The following is a 12788-nucleotide window of genomic DNA, read 5'->3' as shown; positions in this document are numbered from 1 at the left end:
TGGCCCCTGAAGGCCCCTCAGGGCCCCTGAAGGCCCCGAGAAGGCCCGGTTGGGCCCTGAAGGCCCCTGAAGGCCCCTCAGGGCCCTGAAGGCCCCTCAGGGCCCCTGAAGGCCCCTGAAGGCCCCGGTTGGGCCCTGCTGTGCTACAGTATGACACAGGTGGACGAGGGTTTGGCTCGGAGCATGCTCATGAAGTTCAGGTTGAACTGGGCGGGGTTAAAGTCCTGGGGGTCGGACACAGAGTTCTGCTGGACGTCCCGGTTCTTCTCCCTGGAGGTGACGCGGTACTGAGCCTTGACGTTCTTCAGAGGGTTGTAGTCCGGACCGATGTCGTCTGGGCAGTGAAACACTTCTCTGATGACGGCGCCCTGCTGAGACAACGCCACGAAGCCGTTCCTGAAGGTCACCATCCTGACCACCGGGGAGTAGACGTACTGGACGTACAGCAGGTTTCCTGAAGAAGAAGAAGAACTTCACTCAAATCCAGACTCAGCTCAGAGAAACTTGATCAGAGGTGAAACCAGGAGCTGATTTATATTCTGTCAACTCAGTGACATCATAGATTATATACGTGAGGCCCTGAAATCAACAACGCTGTGATAATGGCGACTACGCTGCCCCTAGTGTTCATGTTTCTGAAGACATGCACCAAATGGATAAATGAAGAAACCACGATGGACTCATCATGGAACTTGCTGAGTTTAAAGTGTTTCTGCTGCCGTACAGAACCTGGAGCTGGACCACAAGCTGTCCTGGTCCCTCAGGGCCACGTACAGTTTACACACCGCTCACACTCCATGACAGGGCCTCTGAGCTGAGAGGGGCCCCTGAGCTGAGAGGGGCCCCTGAGCTGAGAGGGGCCCCTGAGCTGAGAGGGGCCCCTGAGCTGAGGGGGGCCCCTGAGAACAGCTGATCCCTTCAGTCCACCCCCTTTGATTCTATAATCTGCAATGTACAGACTCCATTTCAGTTTGATTTGATTCATGGGCCCCTGGTCCGTTTAGTCTGGGGCCCACATAGTCTCCTCTCACACGTCTATGACACAACATGACACATCTGACAAGTGTCCAATCACCAGCTTACCTGTTTGAACGTCCCACACTTTGACGGTTCTGTCCTGAGAACCGGTGAAGACGAAGTGGTCGCTCTCGGAGAACGCAGCAGAGAGGACGCCCTCGAAGAGAAAACCCTGAACACCAGAGGAGGGTTAATAATCACATCATCATCACTGTAACACGTGTAAACATGTAATAAACTGTTTATAACAGGAACATCGAACGTTTTCTCTCATGAAGCAACACACGGACATAAAAAGATGATTAATGACAATAACCTGTAAAATAGAATATGTCTGTAAAGGAAAAGTTCAAATAAATGTCTGTATTTGTTGTTATAGCAGCATTATAATCTGTTATAAACTGTTTACATGTTTATATACAGATTATATTTGATTAATAAAGGGAGTTTAAAAAGATCTTTGATTTCATTTCTCTGTATTTAGTCTGAAGTTAATATTTAGAATGTCAGATGACCTGTCTGACCTTGTACTCCATGGTGTGGTCCAGGGTCAGCGGGGTCAGGGCCCACAGCCTCTGCACGGCGTCCTCGGAGCCCACCAGGGCGTGAGTCCCCCAGTTACTGCCCATCACGCAGGTCACTCTGCTGCGGTGAGGCTCCAGAGCGGAGCCGGCGCCGCTGCTGAGGTCGTGGAGCCTCACCTCCCCGCAGCTCGTCCCGTACAGCAGCCTGCGGTCGGACAGCAGCGCCATGGAGGACAGCGGGCCGTGGAGGAGGGACAGGGGGAACCTGTGCAGGGGACCCTCCACCGTGGGGACGCTGTCTCTGGCAGAGATCTCGAACAGACAAACCGAGTCCTCGTAGGCCACCGCCACGTGCTTCTCGTGGGTGCTGACGGCCACGCAGAGCACCCTGCAGAGGCTCTCTGGAGGAGGGATGCACAGGGTCTCCTGGGGCAGAGCCAGCGGGTAGATGAGGACGGTGCCGGAGGTCAGACCGCACAGGAGCAGACGCTTGTGCTGAGCCAACTCCAGACAGCAAACCTGAGCAGAGACGGACAGACGCTCGGACAGAGAACCTGCAAACAGAGTTTAACATATTAACCAGTTCATCTCTTTATGTCACTTTCTGTCTGTAAAGGACCGCTGGTGAAAAGGGAAATCGTGTCAGACTCTTTTGTCCTGGATCTCATTCACATCCTGTAATAAAACATCTGGAAGATAAAGTTTGAGGTTTACTTTGTGTGGAGGGAAAGTTTCAGAACCACCGCAGCACATGTTCTAACATGTTCTGTGTGTGATGATGACACACGATGAGAAGTGACCATGGGACAGACTTTAGTGAACAGTGGGATTTCTGTGTATCTGACGTTACTGAACATGTTTGTTAACGACTTCTTCTTCTCTTCTTTTTCACTGTTACGTGACTTTATTAACACGGAGCATTAAAGGAGACTGATTCAGTTCATGTTCTATATTAACTGGTGTTAAAACTGGAAATGTTTTCATGCTGTAATGTTCAGAATCACTTTCCTCGGACTGTCCTGCGCTGAAGCTCCTCTTTTCAGCCTCTGTCTCAAACTCTTTTAGCTCCTGTCTCTTTAAGCCCTCCTCCTGATAAAGGGGCGTGTCACACTAGTGGCTGGGCTTATTATTATAACTGGAACATTGTGATGTCACTGTCTGACCTGTGCTGTTGTTCCAGCTCATCACTTCTCTCTGACTCGACTGTCGGACGAAGAAAACTCGATCAGCATCTCTGGTGATGGCGACGTGGGCGGAGCCTGACGGGATGTGGGCGGCAGGTTTGTGCCGGGTGTCGTATTTCAGGTTCCACAGGTGAACGGAGGCAGCGGCGGCCGAGGCTGAAACCACAGAACCTTTGCAGAACACCACAGAAGTTACGGGAGCATCAGATCCACACAGAGAGTCCAGCAACGCACCGGTGGTCACCGACCAGATCTGCAGAGACACGATTCAAACGAGGGTTTAAACCTGGTTCTGTTGTTGACTTAACTCAGAGATTCTATAACACAGCGTTTACTCTTTATTTAGCGTGTGACCTCTGACCCGTATGAGCTGGTCAGCAGCTCCTGAGGCGAGCAGGCGACCGTCTGAGGAGACGCAGGCGGACAGAACCTCGTCATCGTGTTGGAGGTCGAGGACTTTGTCCACAGAGTCTCTGTCGATGTTAAAGAGGCTCAGAGTTCGTTCAGCGGCTGCAGAGAAACAGACGAACACGGTAAAGAAGGTTTACATGAACATTCCAGAATTCTGAACATAAAACATAAAAAAACTAGTGTTCATGTCTGTTTGTTGTGATTTGAAGAACGATCACACGCTGTCCAACCTGCGATCAGAAGTTTCTCATCTTCAGTAACACAAAGTAAAGAAGGAACCAGAGGGAACTCGACAGCCGAGTGTTTTCCAGTCCTGGAAATCTGCAAACAGGAGGAAAAATATATAATAACATAATAAACATCACAACCTGGATAAATATTCAGATTTTACAATAACAATTTTAACTTTAACCTGACAGATCTGATCATTTTCACCAAGCAGAAACTTCTTTAAACCATATATTCACATTCAGAGGCTCCTGTAAAAAAGTCTGTATGTGTTTAGTTTGTTTAAGTTTTTCACTTTGAAATTACACATGAATTCTCATAAGAATGTCAAATATTTTTAGATCTTTGTTTACACAGGAAACTGTTTGAAAAATGGAAAGTTGAAGTTCGATCTCTGCACATCAAGGACAAATATTTATTCAGGTTGAGATGTGTGCACGTTTGTGGTGTGTGCACGTGAGTTGGTGTGTAGTTTAGAACACACAACTGTGAAAACCTAAGATTACAGTTGTGAGTCAGATCTTTCATCTGAAGATCATGTGATACATGTTTTTTAATATGTTGAACTGAAAGTCCCTAAAGAAAACTCCGGACCTGCAGAGGTCTGAGGGACATTAACTGTCCAACCTGACGTACCTGGTGCAGGACGCCTTCTCTCGTGGCCACAAACACTTTCCCACGTTTTGGTGAAACAACAGTTTTCACCAGACTCAAACGTGTCAGAGAGTTTTCCAGCTGCGTCTCCACAGCGTCGTGCAGAGGATGAAATATTCTGACCAGACCCGAGTCCGTCAGAGAAAATACAGATTCCTCCAGAACTCCCAGAACCACCGAGCCGTCCTCCCCGCTGCTGCTGAAGAGCTCCGCCCCTTCCTGCGTCCACACCTTCACCTGGAGAAACGAGGACAGGTGCAAATCTGATGTGAACTCAGACACAACCCAGAGTCGGTGGAAACAGTGGAGAACAGTAGCCTGTTACCTGTGTGCAGCTGTAAACATAGATCAGCTGGCTCTGTTCGGACAGGTGGAGGTGTACCGACGAAGGGGAGGAGTCAACAGGCACCGCCTCCTGGATGCAGAGCAGCTGCTGGCCTTTCATCAGGCTCCACCTACTCAGAGAGCCGTCAGCGGCCAATGACAGGCAGCAAGATGAGCTGTCAATCACCTTAACGGACAAGACAGCGCCTGCACACAGAGATTATCATCATCATCATCATCATCATCATCATCATCATCATCGTCATCATCATCATCATCATCATCGTCATCATCATCATCATCATCATCATCATCATCGTCGTCATCATCATCGTCATCATCATCATCATCATCGTCATCATCATCGTCGTCATCGTCATCATCGTCATCATCATCGTCATCGTCATCGTTATCACTAATCATCGTTATTTAAAGTGACCAGACTGACCGCTGTGTCCCAGCAGAGTGTGAAGCAGCTGCTGGTCACTGAGGCGCCACACCATCAGCACGCCATCATCCAGACCTAACACCAGAAGCTCCGCCTCCACACTGACGTCCAGACAGAGGACACCTGCAGACACGAGGACAAGTCAACCTGCTGCAGCGGAGACATCAGAACAACCTGAGAACAAGATTCTACTTCATGTCTGACCTCCCTGCAGCCCGCTCAGTGTGTGCTGCAGCGCCCCCCCTGGCTGCTGCAGGAAACTGCACTTCGGGATGAGGGTGGGCTCGGGACACGTCAGTAACCACTCCTCGCACTGACTGCACAGCCGGCCAATCACAGAGGGGAAGCTCGGGGCCAAGGAGCAGAGTCTGGCCAACAGCTCGGTGAAGAACAGAGACATGTCTGCGAGAGGTTTTACAAAGTTAGAGTTTCACCTCGTCAAGTTTTATTAAGTTCATGTTTCATAATGAACAGAACGTTGTCTCTAAAGGCTCTCACCCCCACAAACATAAAACACTGAGAGACAACGTTTGTTCAGATTCTGTGAGATAACGAACCCATGTGACTGTCCAGGAAGTCCATGGTGGGTTTGATGAGGACCAGAGCGTCTCGGATCAGTCTGGTCTCGGTGCAGTCTATGTGCTGGGAGCTCTGGTCCAGGTCGTGGATGACGCTGGGGACCCCACACACTCTGCTCTTACAGTACAGCCACTCAGCGTTGCCTGGAAACGACGACACATGAACCACCAAACCACGAAGAGACTTGGTTCATAGTTTAATGGACAGATAAAGAGATTCTTTCTTCTCAGAATAACTCGCTTCATCTTTTCTACGATCTCCTGTTTCAGGTGTGTGGTGATAGTGGGCAGAGTTTTAACGTTACTGTGAGCTTCTTACCGATGACTTCCTGTTGTAGCTCCTCCCACAGGCCAGCGTGCAGCAGGTGATAGGGCAGCTCCTGGAGCTTCCTGACGTTAGCCAATCCTGGAGCGAACCACAGCGGCTGGGGAGGGACCTGTGACATCACAGGAAGTTTCAACAACATCAACAACAACCAGCAGAGTCACACTGGAACATGTTGCTGTGGTTTTCACTTCCTGTTTCTCATGTTTGATTATTGGTTTAATATAAAAACTTGAAATTTGTTTCAAATTGTTTGAATGAGTTTGTCCTGTGAGACGCCGCTCGCTGCTGCCGCTCGCTGCTGCCGCTCGCTGCTGCCGCTCGCTGCTGCCGCTTCAGCTCTGTCTGTTGATTGTCAGATGCTGATGTGGAGACACTGAAACTTTTATGTTCTCGTCCTCCTCGGACGATGTGCTGTTACCTTTCTGTCGGAGAGCAGCAGCGACAGACCCGGCAACGTCGCCAGCTTCAGTTTCCCTGACCACCGACCCTGAAAGTACTCTGCCAGGATCCTGTGGCTCCGCCCCCGACGCTCTGACATCAGATAGCGAGATGAAATCGCCTCCGACAGGCGCCTGAAGTAGACAAACATCGTGGCTGTGAGTCGTATTAAATCTGATCTCATGTGATGGCTCGTCACGTTCTCGCTGTACCTGTTGTTGAAAGTAAGAGTGGCAACTCCGCCCGTCCACCGCTCCTCCAGCTGGTCCTCGAGGTCCCGTCTGAGTCGGGCCCACAGGAGGGGGGGCAACCGGATCAACGAGGGGGTCGGAGGGAGTGAGTATCTGTGCACCTCACCGATGACATCATCATCCAGGGACAGGACGTCGCGCAGCTCAGCCTCCAGTAGCCCCTCCCTGTGGAGACATGAGGCGACGGTCATCAGCTGATCATCAGGTGATCAGCATTTTTATGTATTGTTCTAATACGTAATATTTATGTATACATATGTATGTGTGATGACCTTCGTGGTGCTGTTGCCTCACCTGGCCAGAGCGAGGTATCCTAAGGCTCCACCCACCAGCTCCTTCCCATGTGTCTCCTCCAGCATCAGGAAGAGCTGTGACATCATTTCCTGTGTGCTGGCGCTCAGGTGCATCTCTGTGAGCGGCGTGAAGGAAGACCAGCGTTTGGCGGCAGACAGGATCAGTCTGAGGTGGAGCGGACAGCCGGTGGACTCGAAGCTCTGCAGCACAGCGTCGCTCTGCTCCGGGGTCAAAGTTCGCTGGTGGGCTCGCAGGTTCGACTCCACCATCTGTTTCCCTTCGTTACGAGACAAACGCTCCACCTCAAAGAAGCTCCCCAAAGACTCCACCTTCAGCCGCATGTTAGCAAACGCCTCGCTGCTGGTATCCATGGAAACCACCAGGTGGATGTTGGGCGGGAGGTGGATGGGCAGCCAGCAGAGTCTGTGAGCCTGATGCTGGTCTGACAGCTGATCCACGGCGTCCAGGACGAGGAACAAAGTGTTCCCCTGCTGGGAGACCTGAGCGAGGATGTTCCTGAAGAACCTGAGCAGCTCCAGGTGAGTGCCGGCAATCAGCGGCGAGGGCGGAGACAGGCCACACGCCAGACACACCTGGAGGCAGACGCTGCAGAGGACATGGTCGATGTCTGGTCTCTGAGGATGGCGAGCTGACAGCAGCCTGATCACCATCACTGATCCGGCCTTCAGGACTCTCTGCATCTCCTGCGCCAGTTTGCAGAGCAGAGCCGTCTTCCCCATCCCAGCAGCCCCGTGGACGACCAGAGGGCCGTGGCGGACATTGGTGGACTCCCACATGGCGACGGAAAGCTTACCCAGAAGTCCCTCTCTACCAATAAGACCCCTGCACAGCTCCTCACTCCTGGCGACATGTTGTCCAACCTCTTCAACCATCCAGTCTGACGTTTCCTCCTCCTCCTCGATGCTTCCCCACATCTTCCTAGGTCTCCCCTCGGCTGGAGAGTCGACTGCCGCTGTGATGCGAGACTTCATCTGTGACACAAACTGCTCGCACACGCTGTCCAGGTACTGAGCGTGCTCTTTGCGTTTGGGGTCGACACTGCCCTTGCTCAGCTCCACACAGTGCAGGTTGAGGATCTTCTTAGACGAGATGTAGAGGCGAGACTTGAGGTCGGTGAGTAGTCCCTGAGCTTCTGCGTCTAGCAGCCCGTCGGCGGTCAAGTCCATGTACTTGGCGAGACGTTTGGGGCCGTCCCTCACCCGCTGCCGGGGTACCTCTCGGACAAAGAGCAGGGCTGACGGTTTCCTGTTGTCGTTCCACAGACCCTGCTGGAACTCTCGCTCTGTGACTGTGGAGCAGAAGGAGAAGACACTCAGACCTGAGCTAAGACAACGTGGACGCTCTGACGGACACGTCTCTGACCTGATGTGAAGAACTGTTGTTTCTGCTCAGCTGTGATGTCACCGGCAGCCTCAGCGGCGGTGGCGGCAGATCGTAGGAGCTGCAACAGTTGATTCTCTGTGAAACGCCAGGAAAGGACGCTGTTGTCGTGCTGAGGCCTACTCTCAGGTCGAAGGTCGCTGTAGTGTGGGAAGTGCGCCGCGATTGGCCGGAGGACGTAGGCGGGCGGGACAGCATTGCTGTCTTTTAGGAACCACTGACTCAGCTGTTTGACGCCTTCAGGGTTTTTGGAAAGTTTGGACAAAAGAACCTCGAAGTGTTTCTCTGGGACGAGGCGAGGAAGAGCTCGGTGGCCGTACCGGCTCCCCAGCAGGGCCTTTGGAGCCGGGAAACAAAGGGATGAAAACAAAGAGAAAAACTGATAATTACAGATGAAATCATTCTACAGAAGTTTTTACTTTTACTTCAAGTCAAACTGAGACGTGTTAAAAACATGTAACATATGCAACTGTGGGAATTTAAGTGTTTTTAACCTTCACACTGATTTTATTTTAATTTGTTCTCTGGAGAGGAAACTTGTGATTTTCAGATTTCACAACGAGTAGAAGTTTTCTGTTTTTCCTTCATCATAGCAGTAATAAAACTGCATGGACTCAGTGGTCGGAAGCAAAAATAAATCTGTTATAAATTAGATAAATAAATGAGATCTAATCATAGAGGTTTATAATAAATGTGACATTCAAAATGTTGTGATGATAAAATGGTTAAAGTCTTTATCGTCATTTTAAAAGACTCACGATGAAATCTGGACCAGCTGAGATCCTCTGGCAGCTCTGGATCTCCTGCAGGAAGATCTCACAGGAGTCGTGGTCTCCAGAGGAAACGTTACGAATCCCCCAACGCAGATCCACCACCTGACGACAACGACAAGCTTTTACAAACTGATCATTTGGTTCATCACTGGTTCTAAAGGTAGAGAGGCCGCCGACCTCCAGCACCAGGCCCAGACTGCGACAGAACGCCAGGACCTCTGGGTAAGCTCTCTCCAGCAGCGCCTTCCTCTCACTGCTCATATCTGACAGAGAAGAAGAGGAGAGGTCGACGTAAACGTTCATCATACGGCAACAAAGTTTGCAAGTGACAAAAGAAACGTTCACATTACAAACGTAAAGTTACGTGAAATGGTTTGTGTGTCGTGAATTTTCCTCATCATTCACCACATGAAGCCATTATAACTTTTATCTACATGTTATTTTTCTATTTTTAGAAGTTTTCATTTTCCACAATAAAAAGTTAGCGAAAATCATATAAAGTTTTTATAAAGAAATTATAAAGAGTGAATCATTTATTGATGATTTATAGATCAGTTATTAGTCATTAATAAGATATTATAATTATAAACTGATTATTGACGGTTACAGGACGTACAAACACTTATTTATGCAAAGAGTCTGAGAGTCACACGGGAGGAAGATGATCCACAACATGGAAACACAAACGTTCGTGGTTTATAACTGATTTATTCAAATGAATAAAGTCATTATTTACAGCTAATTAACGCTTCATGAATAAAGTCTTATCAGAACAAGATGAATCTGACCTGTGACCGTGGAGCTGACGAACACTCGGATCATGTTGGATCTGTTCTTCATCCTCTGTCCTCTGTCCGTCTGTCCTCTCAGGACGTCCTGCGGGTTGACGTCTGGATGCTCGGCCATCGTCTTCATTCTTACTTCACTGTCTTCGTCTTCTTCTTGTTCTGTGGGATTCTCTCGCCCTCGGCTGCTTGTCAGTCTCCTCTGAGACTCGACTCCAGGACGACCAGGTCCCTCCTGAACCTGCTCGTGCACACAGGGCCGCTGCTACACATCCAGGTGCCCTGGGCATAACTGCTTTGTGAAGCCCCCCACAAAAAAAACATTTGTGTTAATATTTATTTGTATAAATATTTTCTTAGAAAAACACAAGAGAATAGTCACACAGATATATATCCAAAGAAATGTCACAAAACTTAGCAAAGAGAGCAGATATTGAACTATAGAACACGCAAAACAGCTACACACCTATATAATTAAATATATTTTAATTATCAATGTTGCTGCTGTTGTTAAAATTAAGATATATAAATAAATAGGCCTACAAATAATACACACAACACACACACACACCTGCTCATGTGTTTACTGAGCAGGGCCGGTGGGAGGGCTTGGGCCCCGGGGTGATGAAGGACGATAATGAACAAAACAAAGTTACAGTCGAACCTGCTGCACCTGAACCTTTTACACAGACTCTTTCAAACCTCAGGACAGAAAACGTGAAACTATTCACTGACAGATTCATTTTAAAAATCAGTTACTGAGTTCATGAAATCAAATCAAAACACGTGACATCTGTTCACTTGTGTCCGTCCTGGGAGACGGATCCTCACGTGTCTCTGAGGTTTCTACCTTCTTCACCTGTTAAAGGTTTCAGTAGTTTGACTCTTGAGGGTTAAGAACAGAGGACGTCTCACCTTGTTAAAGACCATGAGACAAACTGGGATTTGTGAATATGGGATAAATACAAATAAAATGTGATTGAATTTGATTGAAAATAAATGACGGATCCAGACTTGACTTAATATGATGGAGTAATAAAAAGAAATCTGTGATTAGAAGAACAAAGTCATAATATTAAGAGAATAAAGTTCTGAATTGTCATTAATACGCAGTCGTTAGGACAGTTGATCAGATTCAGATAAATAAATCAGAGCCTGAGGATGAGATTCTGTAATGGAAGAAACATTAGTTTGGAGTAAACAATACACCTGCTTTGTTTTGCTCTTCATGTAACAAAGATTTTCATCTGTTATCTCTGGACTCATCCTCAATCATCCTAAAATGGAAAAAGTATATCGTATATAAAAGTATATAAAAGTACTTTCCACACAGTATTTTAAACAGTTTCTATAAAACATGTTACGATCAGTGACTTTAATGTTTCTGAAAGATGCTGAGGCACGTGGATCTCAGGAGGTTTGATTTAAACTTTGACTGCGACGGATTATTTCTCTGTGAGCTGATTTTTATATAAACAAAGTGAAAAGTCTAAAAACTAACATGAAATATGTTTAGAACAGTTAAAGAGAAACGTGGACCAAGTGTTTTCTGATCACGTCTCCTGACGACCTGTTGTTCTGCACTTTTACCTTCAGGCTGTTTTTTTACAGCTGAGTTGTTGATGTGTATTTCTCTGAGGATGTTACATCATGAGGTGCAGCGGGAAAACAGCTTGAACCTGCAGAGAGTCAGAGCTGCAGCTCCTTAGTGTGAGGAGTCAGAGCTGCAGCTCCTTAGTGTGAGGAGTCAGAGCTGCAGCTCCTTAGTGTGAGGAGACAGAGCTGAGCCCTTATGTGAGTCAGAGCTGCAGCTCCTTAGTGTGAGAGAAGAGCTGCAGCTCCTTAGTGTGAGGAGTCAGAGCTGTGAGGAGACAGAGCTGCAGCTCCTTAGTGTGAAGAGAGAGAGCTGCAGCTCCTTAGTGTGAGGAGTCAGAGCTGTGAGGAGACAGAGCTGCAGCTCCTTAGTGTGAGGAGTCAGAGCTGCAGCTCCTTAGTGTGAGGAGTCAGCGCTGTGAGGAGACAGAGCTGCAGCTCCTTAGTGTGAGGAGTCAGAGCTGTGAGGAGACAGAGCTGCAGCTCCTTAGTGTGAGGAGTAGAGCTGCAGCTCCTTAGTGTGAAGAGAGAGCTGCAGCTCCTAGTGGGGTCAGAGCTGTGAGGAGACAGAGCTGCAGCTCCTTAGTGTGAAGAGAGAGAGCTGCAGCTCCTTAGTGTGAGGAGTCAGAGCTGTGAGGAGACAGAGCTGCAGCTCCTTAGTGAGGAGTCAGAGCTGTGAGGAGACAGAGCTGCAGCTCCTTAGTGTGAGGAGTCAGAGCTGCAGCCCTTAGTGAGAGAGGCTGCAGCTCCTTGTGTGAGGAGTCAGAGCTGTGAGGAGACAGAGCTGCAGCTCCTTAGTGTGAGGAGTCAGAGCTGTGAGGAGACAGAGCTGCAGCTCCTTAGTGTGAGGAGTCAGAGCTGCAGCTCCTTAGTGTGAAGAGAGGCTGCAGCTCCTTAGTGTGAAGAGACAGAGCTGCAGCTCCTTAGTGTGAGGAGTCAGACTGCAGCGTGTGAAGAGAGAGCTGCAGCTCCTTAGTGTGAGGAGTCAGAGCTGCAGCTCCTTAGTGTGAGGAGTCAGAGCTGCAGCTCCTTAGTGTGAAGAGACAGAGCTGCAGCCTTAGTGTGAAGAGACAGAGCTGCAGCTCCTTAGTGTGAGGAGTCAGAGCTGTGAGGAGACAGAGCTGCAGCTCCTTAGTGTGAGGAGTCAGAGCTGCAGCTCCTTAGTGTGAGGAGTCAGAGCTGCAGCTCCTTAGTGTGAGGAGTCAGAGCTGTGAGGAGACAGAGCTGCAGCTCCGTGTGAGGAGTCAGAGCTGCAGCTCCTAGTGTGAAGAGAGAGGCTGCAGCTCCTTAGTGTGAGGAGACAGAGCTGCAGCTCCTTAGTGTGAGGAGTCAGAGCTGCAGCTCCTTAGTGTGAGGAGACAGAGCTGCAGCTCCTTAGTGTGAGGAGTCAGAGCTGCAGCTCCTTAGTGTGAGGAGAGAGCTGCAGCTCCTTAGTGTGAAGAGAGAGAGCTGCAGCTCCTTAGTGTGAGGAGTCAGAGCTGCAGCTCCTTAGTGTGAGGAGTCAGAGCTGTGAGGAGACAGAGCTGCAGCTCCTTAGTGTGAGGAGTCAGAGCTGCA

At 49.1% G+C, this 12788-nt stretch overlaps 2 protein-coding genes across 2 annotated transcripts in view; both read right to left on the bottom strand.

Moving 5' to 3' along the window:
• Window positions 1-79: 79 nt before the first annotated feature.
• nwd1 (NACHT and WD repeat domain containing 1) lies at window positions 80-9904 on the bottom strand. Its single transcript, XM_047342923.1, has 19 exons — window positions 9642-9904; window positions 9031-9116; window positions 8839-8955; window positions 8063-8417; window positions 6680-7988; window positions 6347-6550; window positions 6115-6268; window positions 5688-5805; window positions 5348-5512; window positions 4995-5192; window positions 4791-4913; window positions 4344-4549; window positions 4001-4255; window positions 3367-3457; window positions 3087-3235; window positions 2705-2978; window positions 1542-2095; window positions 1084-1189; window positions 80-454 (listed from the first exon to the last, which is right to left on the bottom strand). Exons 1-19 carry the CDS (start codon window positions 9766-9768, stop codon window positions 144-146), a joined length of 4902 nt encoding a protein of 1633 aa, XP_047198879.1. The 5' UTR covers window positions 9769-9904; the 3' UTR covers window positions 80-143.
• Window positions 9905-10188: 284 nt separating this feature from the next.
• The window catches only part of LOC118121592 (receptor expression-enhancing protein 6), a 719670-nt gene continuing 717070 nt past the window's right edge, over window positions 10189-12788 (bottom strand). Inside the window, exon 8 of the transcript XR_007034813.1 lies at window positions 10189-10209. The gene's annotated coding sequence lies outside the window, so the exon portion shown is untranslated. The remainder of the gene's footprint in view (window positions 10210-12788) is intronic.

The sequence above is a fragment of the Hippoglossus stenolepis genome, chromosome 14, assembly GCF_022539355.2.
Source record: "Hippoglossus stenolepis isolate QCI-W04-F060 chromosome 14, HSTE1.2, whole genome shotgun sequence".
NCBI classification, from domain to species: Eukaryota; Metazoa; Chordata; class Actinopteri; order Pleuronectiformes; family Pleuronectidae; genus Hippoglossus; species Hippoglossus stenolepis.
The sequence above is the reverse complement of the archived record's forward strand: the minus strand, read 5'-3'. Positions and strand labels throughout refer to the sequence as shown.